We start from the raw sequence: 22778 nt of genomic DNA, 5'->3' as shown, positions 1-22778 counted from the left end.
ATGCTAATACTAGCAAATGTTTATTGAGAATTCACCAGGGCCTGGCACCATGCTAAGAGTATTTTGAATGCATTTAAATAATCAAAACCAATTCTTTTGTATTATTCCAATTTTATAAGGAGGACTCTAAACTCAGCAAGGTTGATAAGTTTACCGAAAGCAATGTGGTGGGGTGCCTGCCAGCCCCAGGCCTTTCTAACCCTGAAAAGTGTGCTCTCATAGAATCCCCAGGATCATTTTTCCATCACATATTTGCTACATACAGAAGACAGTGCAGACACTTATGCGAATTGCCAAAAACATCAGTAAGCTTAGAAACCCTTCTCAGTTTCTACCTTAAATAGCAGGAATAGAGGAAATCTGGTTACTCACATCGCTCTGCAGTGCATAAGCCTTCTTGGCAAGGTCCACATTAACGCTGTCAGGCGGGTAGCTGTAATTGTGTAAGAGGTGCTTATAGTCCACATCACTGGCAATTGCCTGAGATTTCTTAGCATGAGTGATTGGGAGCATGTCAAGAGGTGCCGTGTAGATAGTTTTTGACTTTTCATAGTCTTTACGATATTGACGCTGTGAATAAGAAATTACCAATTATTAATACAAATCTTCAACGGATTTGCAGAAAAGCAGAGATCACTATTAAGCAATAAATACAAGTTAGAGATATAGACCCAAACATCTAGTGAGTGATTTTTTCTTAAAATTTGATATGTTTCACTTTATTGAACGCCTCTCCCCCCAAATCATACATGGACAGATCTTCTCAAATCTTTTTTTTTTTTAGATCAAAGAGGAACTGTCAGACATTATGAATAGGCCACAGTTTCTGCTTCAGCCAGCTATATTTTATTTTAAAATAGGGTTTTTCAAGGACCACTAGTAAGCATTATTTCTACCAAGTTAATAACTGTTGAAGAGTTTTCCACTAAAGAAGTATTTCTTAAATTGTCAAAAATTATATGACAATCACTTCATACTTCTGATTGTGTAAAATTGCTACTTTGTAAATAGAGCTGTACACTTTGACTTCTTGACTTTTCTAAAGTCATCTTTATTTTTTTTTCATTTTTTATTTATTTATTTTTTTCCATTTATTTTTATTAGTTGGAGGCTAATTACTTTACAACATTGCAGTGGTTTTTGTCATACATTGAAATGAATTAGCCATGGATTTACATGTATTCCCCATCCCGGTCCCCCCTCCCACCTCCCTCTCCACCCGATCTTTAAATGAATAGTTACTGATTTTTCAACCTGAATATTCTAATTTGGACAATAAATAAGCTCCACTGAAAACCCCAAAGGTTTTTGTTCATACTAAGTTTAATTTTGGCTACAATTTAAAAGAAGCTTCAGATTTCAGCAGCTACAAGACCTCAAAGGAGAAAAATTCATGAAACTGAGGCATGAAAGTAACCTTGGTCTTTACGTACAGTGTTCTCATAAACCAGATGTCCTGACTGGGCCTCAGAAGGAAATTTCATTGGCTGGTTTTCTGGAATGGCTGGAGAGGGTGCTAATTAGGTCAAAGCCCAGCTTCATCATGTTTGCTCAGCAATTACCTTAACAGAAAAATTCTGGCCCAGTACCCTTAGGAACATTCTAAACCCATTATATCTCCCTATACTCACATAAGCGCTAAGACAGTGATCCAAGCTAGCAAGTATGGATGTGCATTATAAAGTTCCTGTAGGAATTCCTTCTGCAAATAATCTGATCTTTTAGCTTTACTAGGGAATGTAATCTTCCTTTTAATCTTTCATGGATAGTCAGTTTCATAGAATAAATATATCTCTTTAATTGTAAAATCTAGGCCCTGGTTTATGATGATAAAATATGGCCACTTTCTGATGGCATGCAAGAACACTGAAAAAAATACAGTTTGTCTCTATTAGAAATAAACAAACAAAGCAATGATGTAATAGCAGTTGGTGTGTGGAACTGCTTTTGATTAAACTGTTTTGGTCATGTAGCTTACATGATCTTAGATCCCTGACCAGGGATCAAACTCATGCCCCGGCAGGGAAAGCACAGGGTACTAACCACTAGATCACCAGGGAATTCCCTCAACTATGTTGTTCTAACTCTCTTGTTCAAATTCAAATCAGCTCACACCTGTCTGTACATATAAAATGTTGTCAAAGACCCAAATGGCTATATTTTTAAATTGAAGTATAGTTGATTTACAATATTAGTTTCAGGTGGACAGCATAGTAAGTCAGTAGTTTTATAGATTACACTCCATTAAAAGTTACAAGATAATGGCTATAACTGTGATAATTCTGTGCTCTAGAATATATCCTAATTGTGTATCTACTTTATACATAAGCAGTTTGTATCTCTTAATCCCCTCTATCTTGCCCCTCTCTCCCTCCTCCCACGGGTAACTACACGTTTGTTTTGTTATATACATTCATTTTATTTTCTAGATTCCACTCTCAGGTGATATCATACAACATTTGTCTTTATCTGACTTATTTTACAAGCATAATGTTCTCTAGGTACAACCATACTGCAAATGGCAGAATTTCATTCTTATTTATGACTGAGTGATACTCAACAGTATACATATGCCACATATGTTTATACATTCATTTGTTGGACACTTAGGTTGCTTTCATATTTAGCTATTGTAAATAAGACTGCTAGGAATACTGGGATGAGTGTATCTTTCTGCACTAGAGTCTTCCTCTTTCCTAGGTGTATGCCCAGGAGTGGGACTGCTAGATCATATGGTAGCTCCAGTTTTAGTTTTTTAAGGAACCTCCATACTGTTTTCCATAATGGCTGCACCAATTTACATTCCCACCAACAGTGTAGGAGAGTTCTCTTTTCTCTATATCCTTGCCAATACTTGTTATTTTTAGACTTTTTGATGATAGGCATTCTAATAGGTGTGAGGTGATATCTCATTGTTGTTTTAATTTGCATTTCTCTAATAATTAGCTGTTGTTGAACACTTTTTAAATTTTAAATTTACTTTTTAATTGAAGGATAATTACTTTACAGAAGTGTGATGGTTTCTGCCAAAAATCAACCATGTTGAACATCTTTTCATGTGCCTGTTAGCCATCTACATGCCTTCTTTGGAAAAATGTCTATTCAAATTTTCTGCCCATTTTTTTTGGATTGTTGCCTTGATACTGAGCTGTATGAGCTGTTTATATATTTTGGATGCTAACCCCTTGTGAGTTATATCATTTGCAAATATTTTCTATTTCATAGGTTGTCTCTTCATTTTGCTATGCAAAAGCTTTTAAGTTTAATTTTGTCCCATTTTTTATTTTGTTTTTATTTCTTTTGCCTTATAAGACAGATCCCCAAAAAATATTACTACAATTTATGTCAAAGAGTGTCCTACCTAGGTTCTCTTCTAGGAGTTTCATGATTTCAGGTCTTTAATGCATTTTGAGTTTATTTTTGTATATGGAGGGAATGCTCTAAATCTCACCCTTTCACATGGTTAAAATGAAAGCAAAAGATATAAACACCTTTCTCTTTCATCATGAAAAACTAATATTTCATGCTATGTTGAACATTCTTAACCACTCTTAAGGGATTCTCTAAGCATTTTAAAATATAGTATATATTATAATTTGTGATAATGTATGTTTGCCTCTCTATGCTAAAAATTTTAACTGGAAGATGATAGATGGCCTAAAGGCAATATTTACGGAATCTATGAATTCTCTGAAAGGTAAAGGTGCGAAAAAATCTCCACTTTTCTAAAGAGATGGTCCAAATCTTTTATCAGATTCTCAAATGTAACTGTAACTAATGGTATATTTTTCTTAGATCTAGGCCAATACTAATTACTAAAGTCAATAAAGAGCAAAGTTTGCTATACTGATTTTTATCTCTGACTCATGATTTTTCTTTCAAAATAAGGTCACTTTTTAAAACTTAATAATTTTAAAAGTTACTTTTCAATTAGAAAATATGAAAATAACTTAATGTTTTCCAAATGATGCTAAAAATTATACTCAATATTCTACTAAATATGAGCACATAGGTCTTTCAAAGTGAAATGGTAATCAAGTACAAATAATTTCTCTCCTCAAACGAGAGAGGTAAAAAAACTTGGGGAATCATTCTCCTTTTAAAGTTCTGCTCAGCAGTTTGTTATGAACCTGATGCAATCCTTTTACATCACTATCCTTGGCCATATTAACTGGAACACAATACTAAAAATAAGACGGATTGAGAAAAGCACTCACATCACTCTGGTTTTTGGCCGTCTTCAAAGAGTGCAGCATCTTGGGGTCGTCATTAATACTGAGAGCTCCAATCATCTTTCCCTTGCTTTTCTCATAGTCTTTCTTGTACATCACCTGTAAGGACATCACACGAGTCAGATCCCACTCACCAGGAAGCATCGCTGAGGCCCCCCCGCCCAGGTGCCCAGGCCATACTTACATCACTAGCAATCTTGGTGTTGGCTTTGGCTGCCAGCAGGGGAATGGCGTCCACCTTAATGTCAAACTTCTTAGCCTTGGTCTTCTCCCAGTCATGCTTATAAATATTCTGGACAGAAAAATTTCAGCACAGGAATTTTAAGAACAATATCTAACACAGATTAACTCAGTAAAAATTTTAAAACAGATTAAAACTTTGTATATAGAGACTTATTTTACCTATTTAGTGCTGTATTTACCAAATGATAGTATAGCTTATTATCTATCATCTGGCTTCTTTCCTCCACCACAAGTATAATATACTCTTTCCACTGCTCTGTAAACTTTCTAAAGACTCTGCTATGTTGATACATAAAGGATAATATAACATGACAACCAACTGGAGAAGGGGAAATGTGACATTTCCTTATGAGAATATGAGAGATCTTGTGAAACTCTAGGGATTGGTGGGGAGGAAGGCTGCGGGTGATTGAAAGAATGTTTCTGATAGTAACAGAGACTATGGAAAAAATGAAATCTAAAGGCTAACAGAGTCTTAAGGGCATTTAAGTTCAAAAGCTCCACTTAGCACTCTGGCAAGCATCTCAACAGTTGTTTATTTGCATAATTCCTAATCTGGTCTTTTTAAGCATTCATAATATTTCCTCTTCATGCATACACCAACATGCATGGTACTCACATCACTCAGGTTATAGGCATTGACTCTGTGTTGTATAAACTGTGGAGCATCTGCTGGTATGTGGCACTTGAACTTCTCACCTTCATGCTTTGCCTTGTAATTCAGCTGAAAAGCAATTAGAGAATAGCCAAACAGATCAGGGTAGGAGCTTCCTTGAGTTTATAAAGGAGAATATATATAGCTAAGTCATTACTATCCTTTTTAGAAAAATGACTCAAAGAAATAGTCTATCTAGTCAAAATCCAACTTTGGATCCAGACTCTCACTTCCTCTTTCACGGACGCTGGTATAAAACAACTCTGGGTTATCATTTTGTAAATGCCATCACAATGTATATATGGAAATCTCATTGACCTCTGAGGTGTGCCTTGAGAACATGAACACTCAAAATCTATGTAATTGGAGCACTGACAAAAATAGTAATTCTAAATAGAATGCTAGAACAGTTTAAAAGATACATAAATTCTTACCAAAAGTACAAGATATGGGACTTTATTTGAAATTTTTAAAAGGTGACATTAGGTGGAAGGAAGAGAGTGTAAAGAAGGAATGAAGCTGTTGAATTGGAGTTAAAGGCAAATGCACTAAGAAGAACCATGCATTTCAGATCCTTCAAGACAGAACTCCTGACCTCATCAGGACAACGAGAAGAGAGGGTGGTTCCTGGGCGCCATGCCACTTGCCGAGCTCAGTTGCAGCATTGATGTTATTAGTATTTGAAAGTAGTGAAAGTCACTCAGTTGTGTCCAATTCTTTGCGACCCCATGGACTATATACAGTTCATGGAATTCTCCTGGCCAGAATACTGGAGTGGGTAGCCGTTCCCTTCTTCAGGGCATCTTCCCAACCCAGAGACTGAACCCAGGTCTCCCGCATTGCAGGCAGATTCTTTACCAACTGAGGCACCAGGGCAGCCCAAGAATATTGGAGTGGGGAGCCTGTCCCTTCTCCAGGGGATCTTCCCGGCCCAGGAATGGAACTGGGGTCTCTGCACTGTAGGCAGATTCTTTACCAGCTGAGCTACCAGGGAAGCCCAAGAATACTGGTGGGGGTAGCCTATCCCTTCTTCAGGGGATCTTCCCAGCCCAGGAATGCAACTGGGGTCTCCTGCACTGTAGGCAGATTCTTTACCAGCTGAGCTACCAGGGAAGCCCAGTGTTAACTAGTTGTCCTTTACTGGGGCACAAAATATTAATATGCTGGGAAAAGTTGCACATGAACCAATATGTCTTTTGGACTACATTGACACCATTCCTTTCTTTTTAAAATGTTGTTGGTATTTAATTGCCCCTTACAGTGTTATGGAGAAAACCATAATTCCAAAATATATGTGCAACCCAAAGTTCATCGAAGTACTATTTACAACAGCCAGGACATGGAAGCAACCTAAAGGTCCATCAACAGAGGAATGGATAAAGAAGATGTGGTACATATGTATAATGGAATATTACTCAGCCATAAAAAGGAACAAAATTGTGCCATTTTCAGGGACATGGTAGGACCTAGAGATTGTCATAAAGAGTGAAGCAAGTCAGAAAAACAGATTAATCATATATTAATATGATTAATTAATAAAGCAATATTTTCATTAATATATTAATATGTTAATATATTGATATATTATTGTGATTAATATATAAATCATATATTAATATATAATTAATAGATATAAATCATATTAATGCATGTGTGTATAATGTAGAAAAATGGTAGACATTCCTTTCTTTATGGCCCTCCAGTTTCATCCATCTCATTGATTGAAATTTTATATTAATTCTTGTTTAAGTTTAGTATATTCCATTTCTTGTTACCACTGCTTTTCCTTCTTCTGATGCCATCTGGTCTGTCCAAAGTCGGCAATGAAAAACTTGCTTTACCATAACATGTGGGCATTGTTGGTCTTTCATTTGGTTCCTTGTTGTAGCATGCATTATTTTTGGAATGTGGAAGTCCTATGCCAAGCTTTCATAAAAATTCCGAGCACGTTTTGCAATTAGTTGTCTCTACTATTTGCATTACCACCATCATTCTGAGGTTACACCTTCTTCTCCACACCTCATTGCATTTTATGCTTGAAAGTGACTTTTGGATAAAGACAGCCCATAAAGGTGATTGGGAGTTGATTAATAACCAAGCATTTGGGGCATTTCACACTTTGCATTTCCTCTGCATAAGCTGCTTGTGTTGAGCTCTTGCCAGACTGGATGTAGCGATCCTGTGAATTGTCTTTCTTTGGAGAAATTGTCTGTTGGGGTTTTTGACAATTTGATATGTTCTTTATTTTTTCACATTTCAAGCATGACAAAGTTTCAGCCGATAGACTATTTTGTATTAATCTTTTAGACATTCCTTTCTTTACCAACTGCACATGAGGTAATTCATGTTACTAAAAACCATGTTTAAATAGGGCAAATGGAACATTACATCTTCCTGTCTTGAGGAGCACATGCTACTCCCCAGGATTTAGCTGTGTTCACACCTGGCTACTCAGGGCTTCCCTGGTGGCTCAGTTGGTAAAGAATTTGCCTGTAAGGCAGGAGACCTGGGTTTGATCCCTGGGTCGGGAAAATCCCCTGGAGAAGGGAATGGCTACCCACTCTAGTATTCCTACCTGGAGAATTTCATGGACAGAGAAGGTTGGTGGGCTACAGTCCATGGGGTTGCCCAAGAGTCGGACATGACTGAGCAATGAACACATACCTAGCTACTCAAAGTGGGGACTCTCTCCAGGCCTACCAAATCAGAATCTCCATTTATCACCCACATACACGTCAGTATTTGAGAAGCACTGTGCATGGCTGGGTCATTATACTTGAGACCTCCCCTGACTATCTAATCCAAAGTGCACCCCCGTCACTTTCTCACACATCATCTGATTTGAATTCTATATTATCATCATCCTATGTTAGTTTTGTATTATTGTCTGGCATCTTTCTTGTTTCCATGCTTTTTCTTTCTGTAAAGCCTTTGTTGGCAAACTCAGGAATGGGAAAAACTTGCCTTGTTACCTAATCAAGTAGCTATTTTTGTTGTTGTCATTTAAGTTGCCTTGAAATTTTAGCATGCATTATTTTTGGAATGTGAGAGATCCTAATGAGCAAATTCCCACTAAAAATCGAGGAGTTATTGCAGAATTATTAGTCATTCTTACTATTGTCTGACACCATTCTTCCTGAGGTTACAATTCAGTCTAGCAGCTTCATTTGCATTTTACCTTGCAAAGTGGCATTATTGGAATAATAGACGAGCCCATAAAGGTGAAATATGCAGATGCTGACGTCTAATAAGCAAAGCATTCTGGGTCACCCACACTTGCATTAATCAGGGCACTCACATCACTAAGCTGCTTGGTGTTGAGCTGGGCTTGCAACAGGACAGGAGTATCAGTGACGGCTGTGAATTTGGTCTTATCTGGATGAACTTTGTAGGTGTGCTACAAAAGAAGAGGTCTGTTAATGAAATTTCATAATGTTTCTTTAGATTCTTGTTCACATACACAAGAACATGTACAAAGTTTCCAGCCAGAAATAGACTGCATTTTGTTCTTGAAAACTTGGTTGATGCATTCTCACTTCCTCTCTCTCTACCTCCCTTCTCTCCTGAAGTAGGCTCCAAACTGGTTTCCCTGCTGCAATTCAGCAACCAGATTAGCCTCCCCCTGCTGAAGCCTTACAGTGACTCGCCACTGGACTCGGGTTCAATGTAAAGTGGGCCTCCCAGCCCTCCCCTACAGAATCCACCTTCCTCCTTCATCTCCTACCATTTTACCTCTTACTGCTGTCTGTAACCTGGTACATGTCAGTTACCTCATCCTTTCAAGTCCTTACATGCTGAGAGTATGTCTCTTCTCAGGCTGTTGTTCCCACTGCTCTTCCCTGGATCTTGGCATGGTTATACAGTCTTTGCCTTAGACCTTCCTTGACCTCCCAACCTATGGTATCCATCCAGTCTCCATCACCCACATCATTCTATTTTAACCCTATAGCATCAGTTTAGTTTTCTGATCTATCCTTCTAGTTTCTATGTTGTTTATCGTCTGTCTCTCCTTCGCTGAGAGTATGTCTCTTCTCAGGCTGTTGTTCCCACTGCTCTTCCCTGGATCTTGGCTTGGTTATACAGTCTTTGCCTTAGACCTTCCTTGACCTCCCAACCTATGGTATCCATCCAGTCTCCATCACCCACATCATTCTATTTTAACCCTATAGCATCAGTTTAGTTTTCTGATCTATCCTTCTAGTTTCTATGTTGTTTATCGTCTGTCTCTCCTTCTCAGATGCATACTGAACAAGAACCAGCCCAACTTGTCCCATATTCTTTCTCAGCACCAAGGACAGTGTCCGGCACATGCCAGCCCATCATGTAAAATATACACCTATCTCTTACAAATCACCATGTTCATTCTTTCCCCAAAAATCATATGTGTGTGTGTGTGTGTGTGTGTGTGTAGATATATGTATATACAGACTAGTGGAAATAAAGGTTTATAAAACCTGAAATCATTTTGTAAAAAATAATTTTCTTCACAGTAATTTTTATATTCCCCAATTCTATCCAAAAAATAAAATTTAACATCTGCTAACCATTAGATGCTAGCATTTAAACTGCTGAATTGACCACTAGATGGCACAAGAATGCCAAACACAATCTCAAAACTTCAGGGCAGCTGACTTACATCTTTACACTTGTCCAGCTTCTTGATTGCTTCGTACTCTTGTGTTATTGTCTGAGGGAAATAGCATTTCCCTTTATCTTCTTCATATTCTGCTTTGTAATTTTTCTGTAATGAGAAAGAACAAAAACAGATCATGATATCTATTGTCCCCAACAATGTTACTGAGAAGCATGAAAAATTGTCTTCAAACTTACATCACTGTTCTGAGCTGAAACTCTCATGCAGTGTACTTGATATGGGTCCTCAAAACTGCCTATATAATGTCCCAAAACATTCTGTACATATGAATCTTTATATTTAGCCTGAAAAAGAAAACATATGTTTTCAAACTCAAATAGCTATTTATCAGACAGGAGGAGAACCCTCAAACCCGAGAGGTAACTGTGGCCTTTCGAACCTCACTGAAGTTCTTCAGTAGGGTATCAAGTTGATATTTAGGAGTCTCACAGTAATTCATGCTCTTTGCCTTTGTCTTCTCATAGTTTTCTTTGTATAATCTCTGTCAAAGGAAAAAGAAAATTAAAAAACAAAGAAAATAGAAGAATATATCTCATGGAATAGAAACTATTCATGTCACTGCTATACTTTACTGGAATGGAAATTTTTGTATTTCTTCAGCATTTATTTTCTACAAAGCAGAAAAGCAGAATAAATATGGTAGGGGCTCTTGTCTTATATGATCTAGTCTGCAGTAACCATAAATATATTCACAGTACTTATCCTAATATTTCTCAGCCAGAATAAATCACAGCTCACCAATGTTGCCGTCTAAGCAACTTTTTATCTTAAAATATTTTTTCCCACTTGAATGTGTTTGAAGGAAAATGATTCTTTAAGCATTGGTATGAAATATTGTAAAAGGTATAAAGTGGAGTTTCAATACTTAGGCACAGTTGTAGAAGAGTATTCCATTCAGTACTGGACGAAAACACATCTTACAATACCTCTGGAAGCTGGCTTTTATCATTAAAACCTAAATTTCACTTTATAACAGTGATATACAAAATATGACTTTTCTGTGTTATTGAGTGCATCATGTAGTACTTCACATTCTCTTTTAATTCTTCCATAAGTAAATCCAAAAAATATCCTCAATAAAGACAGTGATATTTATAAGTGATATAGAATAGGTAATATTTCTTCTTTGCTATGAATTAGAAAAGCAATTTTTGTAAAAAAATTATTTTAATAAAATATTTTAAGTCTTTAATATGAGATGAGTATTTTATAAAATTCTTAAAATACTTAAGCTTCACTGAGTTTTCCCTCCTTTGTCTGTAGCCTGGTTTTCTCACTTCTTGTCTTTCATTTTTCTGTATATATTTTTGTCAAGTACCTAGAGTTAGGTCATGGCATGGAATGAATAGCTGTTTAGACATACTGAGATACTGAGCTCATTTCCAGAAAAAACAATAAGGAAAATGGTATTGTTAGTGACATTTACCTCCTAGTAAAACAGAAGGCATTAAGGGATTAAGGGAAGCTTTACAATACTCTCTGGTGTCTCAAAGTACAGAGACATCATAAGAATGAGGAAGTTAATCATTCTTTACCACTGGGTTTTAATGTTTGATTTGTCAGCCTGAATCTGAGATTTCATTAGGCTAATGTCTCATCCAAGCTTATGTTAAACAGTAAGTACAGCCACATCTAAAGACATGTTCACAAAAGCACTCACATCACTCTGGTTTTTGGCCGTCTTCAAAGAGTGCAGCATCTTGGGGTCATCATTAATACTGAGAGCTCCAATCATCTTCCCTTTGGCCTTCTCATAGTCTTTCTTATACATCACCTATAAGGACACCGTATGAGTCAGATCCCACTCATCAGAAAGCATCGCTGAGGCCCCCCCGCCCAGGTGCCCAGGCCATACTCACATCACTAGTGATCTTGGTGTTGGCTTTCGCTGCCAGCAGGGGAATGGCGTCCACCTTAATGTCAAACTTCTTAGCTTTGGTCTTCTCCCAGTCATGCTTATAAATATTCTGGACAGAAAAATTTCAGCATAGGAGTGGGCAAAAATGATATGCATGCTATCACACTTTATAGACTTAAGGATAACCCAATACCCAATAGTTTGTCTCAATATAAAATAGACCATTTTCTTTGTTTAAGAAATTTTAGATCATTCATTTTAGACAATTCTTAAGATGAACCTTCCTGTTCTCCAAGGTCAAGCTTCTCTACTCACCATGAGAATACTTCATTACATTAACTTCATTCTAGTTATCATACTAATATTTGATTCCTAACACTGAATATTTTACAGAGTAGCACAAATAATCCATAGTTTACTTAGTATTATATAAAGGTACCATTTTCATTTGATGTCAAAGTTCTCTGAAAAGGTTATTTTACAAATCATTATATTCACTGATGCTAGATAATTTTAGTACTTATTTATAGAATTGTTGAAAAAATTGAAATCCTCATGGGTCACTTGACTTTTCTATAAAATGAAGTTTGGAAATGAAAAGTAGCAATGGATACCTGGCCTTATGCCTTCTGAATACCCTGTATCTTTGTCAGGGCAGGTTCTCTAACATGTAGAAATGAGTATTGTTTGTGTGATATAAGGGAAATTATAGGCTTGAGAAATAAATGAAATCAAATTGTATCTTAAATATCAGGCCCTGAAAGAAAATTATAGTATAATATAAAAGAATATATGGCTAAAAGAACTAACATTAAGATTTGAGATTAAACATATATGAACAGTGACATTTTGAGGGTTGCCTCAAATATATTAAAATTGTCTCATTGTGTGAAGCTACTTATAAGATTGCTACACACATTTTATAAGGGGAGTTCAAAGTTACCCTGGCAGAGGGAACATGATATAAATGTTAATCCTTATTCTCATCTTTAACGCCAAAATGTTTGTTCAATGAGGCAGTTCAAAAGTAAAAGCATAGCTGTCAGTGTAACAGAAGGCCTAGTGCATGAGAAACTCACATCGCTCAGGTTATAGGCGTTGACTTTGTGCTGGATAAAGGCAGGCGTATCTGGAGGTATATGACACTTGAACTTTTCGTTTTCATGTTTCGCTTTGTAATTTAGCTGAGGAGGGGGGAGGGAAACAACGAGCAAATTAGTCCTCTATTCAGAAGAATTGTTACAAAACACAAAAGAAAAAAATCATGTGGAGTACATTTCATAAAATGTAAAATACATTTTGTTAAATAACAACTGACAGAGTTGTCACGATCAAAAGAGAAATCCAGGGTGAGGGTAGGCCGCCTTTCTTATCAGCACCTGCGTGTGGATCGTTGATGCTGTTATCACATCTGGCACCATGGGAGGACCCTAATGGAGGGAGGTGGCACTTTTCATGCATACAAGCTCCCCTCCTTAAATATCACAGTTGGTCCTGTAGATTCTGAGAGCGTCAGCCTTTCTTCCTCTCCGCTGTCATTGCTCACGCACTGGAGAATATTTTCTAACAAGCCTGATTATGTCCCTTCACATGCATGATGGTTTGTGCATATTCTAACTGAAGCTTTCATTTCTGGCCATAAATCTACTCAAGTTATTTTTATTTTCATTTTTTTTAGTTCAACATAAATTTAAAAATTCACACTTAAAATTCATATGTTAAAATGTATCTCAAAGACTCCATTTCCCAAAAATAAACTTGCACAAGGGAGAGAAATCCCATGTACTGAATACCTGCTCTGGGCCAGGATGTGTACCATGCACATATTTCCTTTCATTTCATCTTCAAAACAAGCACTTATTATCAAAGGGAACTGTGAGGTATAGAGAGATTCAACAGCTTGCCTGGGCCCCCAGGCCCCCAGGTCATAAAAGACGGAGCTGGAATTTGAATCCAGTTTTCCCGGGTGGCTCAGACAGTAAAGAATCTGCCTGCACCTGGAGAAGGAAATGGCAATCCACTCCAGAACTCATGCCTGGAGAATCCCATGGACAGAGGAGCCTAGCAGCCTATAGTCCATGGGGTCACAGACTAGGACATGACCGAAGCTACTTAGCACATTGTTTAGTCACACTACTTATACAATTTGAAGATTCCAAAGTTGTCAAAAGTAGACAATGAAACAAAAATAAAAGCAAAGAATGATATTGCTTTGTACATTCATTTTAGCCTTACGGAGGAAAATACTCCCTACTTCGAGAAATACAGTTATCCAGGTAGAAAATTGATTCTTCCCAAAAACTATATCCCTTTGACTATGAAAACAAGTAATTCTCTCCAGGTTTCAAATGTGTTATATATTAAATTATATCTCTATAGGACACTGCTAAGGTGAATTTGTGATTGACTGTCTTTTCTGAATGAGTGGTGTGCACTGTGAATGACAGAATAAATCTGTAGGAAAAAGATGGTATTAAGTTTGTGCTTTTATTACCACTGCTGGTCTGAAAATGCTTCAGTGTCATAGTTTTGAAAAATATTTTTACATGCATTATTTTATTTGACCCTTATAAGGATCCTGTAAGTTTGACGATCCTTATTGACATCCGATTTTAGAGATAATGAAATGTGACTCAGAGAGGTTAAATGACAGAAGTTATTTTATCCTGCTAGTAAGAAGTCAAGATGATATTCAACCCAGGTCATTATCCCTGCTCTTTCCATTATATTTTGTTCTTTGAGTTGTACGATGTTCATAAGCATAAGCATATTTCCCTGGAATTATTTGTAGCCCTTCTTCAATAAAATGTAACCAAAAAAAAAAAAAAAAAAGAATCTGCCTGCAATGCAGGAGACCTGGGTTCAGTCCCAGGGTTGGGAAGATCCCCTGGAGAAGGGAATGGCAACCCACTCCAGGATCCTTGCCTGGAGAATCCCATGGTTAGAGGAGCCTGGCAGGCTAGAGTCCACGTGGTCGCAAAGAGCTGGACATGACTGAGTGACTAACACTTTCACTTTCACCTTTGTCTGACCCCCAGATTCGGTGCTCTCCAGTGCATTAAGCTACATTTAGTTTCTCTTCTACAACTCCTATTGCAATTGTTATCCACCCAAGAAGATGCAAGTTAAGTAAGTATTTTAGGTGATTACAAATGTATACAAGTTAAACTCATTAAAACTTACATAGTGTTCTTAACATAAACGTGACAAGGATAAAAATGCTATTTTATAAATGGATTTCAAGTACAGAGCTATGATATATCATTCCTCAAAACTGGATTTCTTGGATATTTAAGAGAACTTACATCACTCAGCTGCTTGGAATTGACTTGAGCTTGCACCAGAACAGGAGAATCAGTAACTTGAGTGAATTTTGTCTTATCTGGATGGACTTTGTAGGTGTGCTGTGGGAGAAAAGAAATCAGGTTTAGTGTAGTATCACTTGTCAAAATCTGAGCTGGCCTATAGGCCAAGCTGGCATATCCCCATCCCCCCAAAGAAAAGAAATTTGTAGGAAATAAAATACTTTTTTTTTTCTAATTAGACTGTAGTTTTTTGGGAGGATGCTCTTACATCTATATAGGAAACTGTCCCATGTCTTCAGATTCCTGATTACTTTTCTTTGGGAAAATGAGCTAGAATTAACACTTGAGTCATACTATTTTCCCTGTGGTCACCCATATATCTATTAAAAAGTAAATTGTGTTTCTTATAGTCTCCTGCTTACATTTGTTTGCAGAAGTGTCAAAACTGTAAAAATATCTTGACCACTAGATACTGTGAAGGTTGGTAATGTTCATAGTATATACCACAGACTTACATCTTTACATTGATCTAGTTTTTTGATCGCTTCATATTCTTGAGTTATGGTCTGGGGGAAGAAGCCTTTACCTCTGTCCTCTTCATATTCTGCCTTGTAGTTTTTCTTCAAGAAAAAGAAATGAGACATAAGGATGCGACCACTCTACTCATGCCCTGAAAATGTGCTACTTGGAAAGTCAAACAACTGCCTTAGAACTTACATCACTGTTCTGAGCTGCGACTTTCATGCAGTGTGTATGATATGGATCCTCATAGCTGCCTACATAATGTCCCAAAATATTCTTTAAGTAGGAATCTTTATATTTAGCCTGAAAGACAAAACATATATCATTTGTTTATTGGCAAAATGATGGGTCTTCACCTTCACAGAGGGAATGACTGGGGCGGAGAGGTGTCTTACATCACTACTGAAGTTGTGCAGAACTGTATCAAGCTTAAATTTGGGCGTCTCACAGTAATTTATGCTCTTTGCCTTTGTCTTTTCATAGTTTTCCTTGTATAGTTTCTGTTAAAGGAAAGAAAAAAATCAATTAAAGTGGGTTCCTATCACTCCCATGCTGATTATTATTGCACTAGTATTTTCCACACTAAACAAAGGAAGAAGAAAAAAAGATATTACCTGTCAACGGTCTTAAAATTAACAATCACACATTGGGGTGTCGTAAATGATTTAAACCTTTTCTATTAGCAATCATTATAAAGCCTAAATTTTTAATATGCTCCAAAAAATTAAGAAACCAATATATTGCCTCAGACAAAATCCTTAGTTGAAGAGGTGCTTGAGTATTTCTGACTTACTGCTTTTTCTACCTGTCAACTGACATACTCTTTCCTCACTAATGATGCCCTGAGAAACAGGAACATTTTGAGCGACAGTAAATTTTTCATTTTTAAAAATCAAACCTTCATGGAAAAAGCCTAGCACACAGGGAAATACACACTCTTCTTCCTTCTACCAAGGAAAAATTCCTTATTATATGAACAGACTGTATATCTTAAAAATAAGGTATATACAAACAGTCTACCAACACTTCTCCTCTGCTAGACTTATCTTCAGCTCTAACCATTATTGGATTTTACAGGTCCCAACTGATAAAGCATATCATTGTCATTTTTTTCATGCTCATTTAATTTTTTATTTTATCTTGGACTATAGCCGATTAACAATGTTGTAGTAATTCCAGGTGGACAGTAAAAGCAATCAGTCATACATACACATACTGGTGCTGTTCATTTTTAATATTTTTATATTGTTGTCTTTTTCAACAAAATGGATTTGAGCTTGGGTTTTTATGTTCAGTAAAGATGACCTTCATTCAGGAAACAGTGCTTTGCACTGATTTCCCAGTAGAGCTATTTGAACAGATTCATTTCTATCCTCTCACCTGCCACATCACTCACCCCACCTCCTCAGTCACATGCACACATATCTATGGTGCTTATTTAACTCAAGGGGCAAAGATAACTAACCCACACATAATCTCAAATACTGGGAAACTTAACACTACCTAATCAAAAGGGAAATACTCAACTGACAGTATGTTCAGTCTCTTTATATACATAATCAAAGTGGCCTTGAGCTGTGAGTCTTCTAATGCCAGGCCAATTCTCACTTATCTAGTGTATTTGAAAGATAGTGGGTTAGACAAGCTCTTAATTCCACTATTAGGAATTCCTGTGAAGACTGAGGGAGCCATCTTTTCAGTTTTGCTCTCTGCAAATGATGGGTTCTGGGGTCAAGACCTGAGTAGAAAGTGGTGGAGGTTAGGGAGAGAAGTTGTGAAATACAGGATATTTCCCTTCTGTCCAGCAGCAGGCTTGAAGAACACAAGGGTGGGGCACTAACTGACTCCAGCTCCTAGTCCTTCCCTTTCAAAGTCTCCTTCTGCCTCCATCACAATCACAACAAAACTCCTACAATGTACTCTCTGCCCACACAACGGCACAGGCTCCTGGAGTTTCAAGGAAACGAGGATTTCCCTGCCCACTGAACTAGTCCATAGGCTCCCCAAATTGACACATATCATACTCAGAGACACTAATGCCTTCCTGTTGTTAGCTCCAGGGAAACTGCTACCCCATAACCTTCAAGTATTTGCAAAGTTCTATTTGCATTTAGTCATTATAGAAGGAGAGAAATTTCATCCCTCTTGTAGCTCAGGTTAAAAAAAAAAGCACTTTTGACAAGAATATACTTACATCACTCAGGGCATCTCCTGCCGCCTTCAGCTGCCTAAGCAGTGGGTTTTCTGAAGCAGGAAGTACATTATAGTCTGCTTTTCCTTTATTCTTTTCATAGTCTTCTTTGTATTTTACCTGTGGGAGTGAAATAAAGTGATAAAGTAACTGTCTATGTTACTTTTGTTCTCGTTCTCTTTTACACATATTATGACATAGCTCCATGAATAAATTTTCTCTTCAGAAAACTGGCAGCTTGACATTTCGTAAACAAAATATTCATAGTAACTCATAACAGCAGTGGAGAAACTGCATACATTTTCAGGATATCTTTTCTTCCCATCATTTATTCATTCAAAAGTATCCATAGGACATCACTTATGCACCTGGCTCTGGGACAGATTCAAGAAACAGTAATACACGGTCCCTGCCCTCAGAGAGGGAGGGAGGGAAGGGGACAGAAATAATAGAAGAAAGATATACATCATAATAATGACAGTGCATCATGTCCTAGATACCTGCTGCTCCAGAACCCTCATTCAGCTCTTAACCTCCAGCTGCCTATCTGCCAACACATGTTTAAAGAAAAATCTAGAAGCATCATCAATCTAGCCTTTATGCCTCATCTGTGACTGTGTGTGTGAGCACATGTATATTTAATGTACATGTGGGAGGAGGAGGAAGGGGTAGGGACTAGATAAATGGTGACAGCCTCATCTTTTCCTCTGCCCTCCCTACTTTTCACCTTTAATTCCAGCTCCAACAGAAGCTTAAGTAAGGGCACAAAAGCCCCACTCAGGAGCATGTCCAAAGGGAAGAATGAGAAAAAAAGAAACTGATCCTAACCTTGACCATGAGTCCCAGTGCCATTTATTTCTTCAAGCAAAGTAATTTTGGAATACAGACATGTTCAGGAAATCCTAGATAATCTGCCAATATTTAAGAACCTCAGAAAACAATCGGCTTGGTCTCCAAAGGCGGGAGACACACAACTGAATCAGATGTACCACCCCTACAGCCCACGTGGGGGACTCAGAGGATGTTCTTCAGAAGTGGAGGATGTAGACAACCTCTTATAGAAGTATCTATTTCCATGACCAATGGAAACAACTAGAAAGGAAATTCCACAGACCTACTATCCCTGTACCTGCATCTGGGATTCACATCTTCCTCTCCTATTTCAGGAAAAGTCATCCCCTGCTCTTAGCACCAGGTCCCTGCCCCTTTCTCCTACTCTAGGAAAATGCTCCAGCCACTCTCCCTCCCCTCCTCAATATGATCTCATTTCCCCTCTACACCTGATTTTTCTTCTATCAGTCTAGAAACATGGCATTTTTGTCTCTTATCTAAGAAAATTCCCTCTTCACCTATTTATCCATCAGCTACTACCCCTTTCTCTTCTTTTCGTCTCAGGAGTCAAGTACACTCATATTCTATTTCTCTCTTTTCATTCACTCACAAACCCTTTCTAAACACTCAACCAAATTGCTCTTATTAAGTTCACCAAACACCATTCATTGATAAACCCACTTAAGAAACATTTGACACAATAACTCACTCCCTCCCCCTTTCACCATCTTCCCAAGACATCCCTCTTACCTAACTTTGTTTCTACCCCATCTCACTGATGTCTTCACAAGGAAGCACTCCAGAGTCCAATCCTTGTAGTGTAGAGTTTTCTCTCTACATTTACTCCCTTGTGGCCTCCAGTCTTATGACATTAAATATGATTCATATGCTACTGATGCCCAAATTTATACAAACTTTCCAGATATCTCCCCTAAAATGGCAGACTCATATAATCAACTGCCTACTTGACATTTACATTTCTCAAAGGCATCTCACAATTTACAGGTCTGAAGTTGAGCTCATGTTTCCCCTGCAATAAGAAATTATCTACTCCTTCCACCATCTTCCCTATCTTGACAAAGGGAAACCCTATCCATCTAGTTGCTTAGACCAAACTTTTCTCTCATATCCCATATTCAACTCTTCAGCAAATCAGGTCAGCTCTAATTTTGAAATACTTCTCATCCCTTTTCCGGCTACTCTCCTGGTCCGAAACATTACCGTCTTGCACCTGGATCCTGAAATAGTCTCCTAAGTGACATGATCTTCCTACTTTCACTCCTCCTGCAGAGCCAAGGCCAGGCTTATAATCAAATCTGATTGGCTTTGAAGTTGTTGCTCTTTCTAGAGCTTTAGAACACCTGTTGCTGTTTGGTCGCTAAGTTGTGTCCAACACTCTTGCAACCCCATGGGACCCCCTGTAGTTCACCAGGCTCCTCTGTCCATGTATTTCCCAGGCAAGAATACTGGAGTGGGTTGCCATTTCCTCCTCCAGGGGATCTTCCTGACCCAGGGATTGAACCCATATCTTCTTCATTGCAGGCAGATTCTTTACCCATGAGCCACCAAGGAAGCCCCCTTTAGAATGCCTAGGAGTAGACTAGTTACCAAAGTCACTCTATAGACTATATGAGCAAATCCACGGATTCATATGTCTTATCAGTGACTAGATTTTCACTAGTTAATAAGAAAATAGAAAAACAATGGTAGTCGCAAGTGTAAGAGTGTCTGTATTCAAAGAACGCTGCCAGTTGCCTTCTCTTGAGAAATTCTTTTGTCCTTTCTACTTCTGGGTATCAAAAGGTCCTTTAGTCTATGAAATACTGAAGATGGTAGCTGAGTATTGTGAATTCTCCTACATGGCAATTTTTTAAAAAAAAATTGGTAGCCCTATTATAATCCCCAAATATTTTCTTATTGTTCCTGTAAGAACCTTTCCCCCCATTATATACAAAAGCAAGAGTTGTAAGAAATTCCCCCACACTGAGACTATATCAAGATCAATGAGAGAATGTCCCCATACCTTGCTAGCTGCCACCCCAGCTTGTTTATTCACTTTGTACTCTGGGGTTTCGGTCTGCATGAAGTAGATCTGGTCTTTCATATTCTCAAAGTCTTCCTGGTATTTTTTCTGTAAGACATGAAACATGCTGGAGAACTGCTGTGGGAATAACTAGGCCAAAGTCTTATATGGGAGGACAGAAGCCACTTGGAGACATTACCCAAAGCCATGCTCCTCTTAGCTTCTGCAGGTCAGATTACAGTTACAGAATATGGTGCTATCACTAAAGCCATTAGCAGCTTAACAAAAACTTGGAGCAGTTATAATAGGTTGGAAGACAACCTCAAAGAAGGAGCTCTCAAAGGCCAGAGGCAGAGAACTCAAAAAAAGAGAAAAAGAGGTTTCTTATGTTTTCCAGGGAGGAGATCTGGGAACAGACTAATCAATTTCACAAATGTACCGTTTGAGTGCCCAGACACAGAACAAATCAAAAAGGGCCTCTTTCATCTGTACTCACCATGACACCATATTGTTCCAATGAAAAAGGAGGCAAGAATAATGGAATCCAATCAAAACAATGCTTTGTAAAAGGAAGGAAAGATGGTGGAATTTCTTTCTAAATAGGGACCCTACACAGGTCTTGCCCCCAGGAAGAGTTGTCTGGATTGAAACGTTCTGGTACCATTTCAGGAGCAGCAAGTGGCTAGATGTCATACAGGAAAGGATCAACCTCTCAGCCCAAGGACATCTGGCTTGGATGGACATCCCTTCCTACTTACTGTGCTGATGTTATTGGAGTTCATTCTGGCAGTTGCAATTTCAAAGCAAGGTGTCTCACTCCATTTGCCTTTGACTTTATTTTCATAGTCTTCCTTGTATTTTTGCTAGAATGGAAAAAAAATAAAGAAAATAAGACAAGCAAAATCTGAAAATTGACAAATAAGGCAGCAAATTAAGTGGTAGTGGTCAGCTTTCAAAAATATCTCAACCAGGCCCTTCCTGGGTGCTTAATAGATGTTTTCAAATCTCCTAGTATAGTGTTTCTTATCCCACAAAAAAGTAGTTGGATGCAGGGGATAGAGGTATCAATCTCCCCTTTGTTGAGTTTAAGGACTTAGTTCACAAAGAACTCACAGATGGTCCCTGGTGTTTGAGGGGAGAGAGAGTCAGAAGCATCTTCCTTCTGTAATTCATGGTTATTGATATAATAAAATCACTCAACCCCAGATTTTCATGCCAGATGAACTTAGCCATTAATTTCTGAGCTTTATTGAAAACTCCTAATTATCCAGATAGCAGCACTACAACAAAATTTGGCTTGTAGGCCAATGAATAAGACTTTCTGGTTTAGACTTAATGAAATTTTAATGAGAACTGACAATAAAAAAATTAAACTGCTACCCCATATTAACTCCCAAACACCACACTACCTGAATGCTATACTGTGAGCTCCTTGGTGAGAGGAATTATATGTTCTTCATTTTTGTATCCTCAAAATCTAACACAAAATGCAGCATGCAGAAGTTACCTCACAAATGTTTTTTTGATTACACTAAATTGAACCTAGTCCATGATTTTTTGACTACTTTGGCTTGAATGTTCTTGAAATGGAATTAATCCAGCCAACCCCAAGTTTGGGACACAAGTCAGAGATGAGTTAGAGCAATTTTTCCAACTTGGCCAATAGAATGTGTCAACAGACATAACCAGTGGGTCTCAAGGTGTTTGCATACCCCCACCATACTCTTCATACTCTTAAAAAAAAAAAAAAAAGAAAGTGGTTTTCTGGGATGCCTTTAAAGAATAAGTACCAAGGGTGAGAGAGATGCAGAGCCAGTGAATTTAAGTTTAAGGAAATCTGGCCCTCTCTCTAATGCCCTATATCCTTTCTTCTCAAAGGTTGCCATTCTAGATCCCAGTTTCTCCTTTCAATTGCAGACCTAGTATCAGCTGGAAATTCCAACCTGAAATCTTGTATCTTTCTTGTTGTGAGTCTAGAAGGAAGCAGAGAGGCTCAAGGACTTCAAGAAGCTCAGTGTTGCTCACAGAACTCCACCTGCAGTAGTTGTGGCGTACATGGTGGACACAAACAGCCCTGCCTGCCTACACATCTCTACAGAATGCTCTGAGCCAGGAGGAGGTGCTGGCATGCACTTGATGACTCTGGGCAAACACATAGGTGAGAGAATTGATTCTGAAAGGGATGATAAGGCAGGCTGGTAAACAGAACGGAACAGCAACATAACCACTACAGATATGTGTTCATTATGTTAACATATGAACTG

General features: G+C 37.9%; 1 protein-coding gene across 13 annotated transcripts in view; it reads right to left on the bottom strand.

Moving 5' to 3' along the window:
* NEB (nebulin) overlaps positions 1-22778 on the bottom strand; it is a 205399-nt gene that overhangs the window by 164243 nt on the left and 18378 nt on the right. For 12 of the 13 annotated variants that reach the window (XM_070476218.1, XM_070476209.1, XM_070476208.1 and 9 more), the window contains 18 exons: positions 21273-21377; positions 20515-20622; positions 17664-17780; positions 15865-15969; positions 15665-15772; positions 15463-15567; positions 14948-15046; positions 12722-12826; positions 11644-11751; positions 11445-11558; positions 10164-10265; positions 9961-10068; positions 9767-9871; positions 8429-8527; positions 5095-5199; positions 4417-4524; positions 4218-4331; positions 373-570 (listed from right to left, as the gene is read on the bottom strand). In XM_070476218.1, coding sequence (XP_070332319.1) covers positions 373-570; positions 4218-4331; positions 4417-4524; positions 5095-5199; positions 8429-8527; positions 9767-9871; positions 9961-10068; positions 10164-10265; positions 11445-11558; positions 11644-11751; positions 12722-12826; positions 14948-15046; positions 15463-15567; positions 15665-15772; positions 15865-15969; positions 17664-17780; positions 20515-20622; positions 21273-21377 — 2013 coding nt within the window. The remainder of the gene's footprint in view (positions 1-372; positions 571-4217; positions 4332-4416; positions 4525-5094; positions 5200-8428; positions 8528-9766; positions 9872-9960; positions 10069-10163; positions 10266-11444; positions 11559-11643; positions 11752-12721; positions 12827-14947; positions 15047-15462; positions 15568-15664; positions 15773-15864; positions 15970-17663; positions 17781-20514; positions 20623-21272; positions 21378-22778) is intronic. The other variant, XM_070476215.1, reaches the window with a different exon arrangement.

This window comes from Odocoileus virginianus, chromosome 13 (assembly GCF_023699985.2).
Source record: "Odocoileus virginianus isolate 20LAN1187 ecotype Illinois chromosome 13, Ovbor_1.2, whole genome shotgun sequence".
Taxonomy (NCBI): domain Eukaryota; kingdom Metazoa; phylum Chordata; class Mammalia; order Artiodactyla; family Cervidae; genus Odocoileus; species Odocoileus virginianus.
The sequence above is the reverse complement of the archived record's forward strand: the minus strand, read 5'-3'. Positions and strand labels throughout refer to the sequence as shown.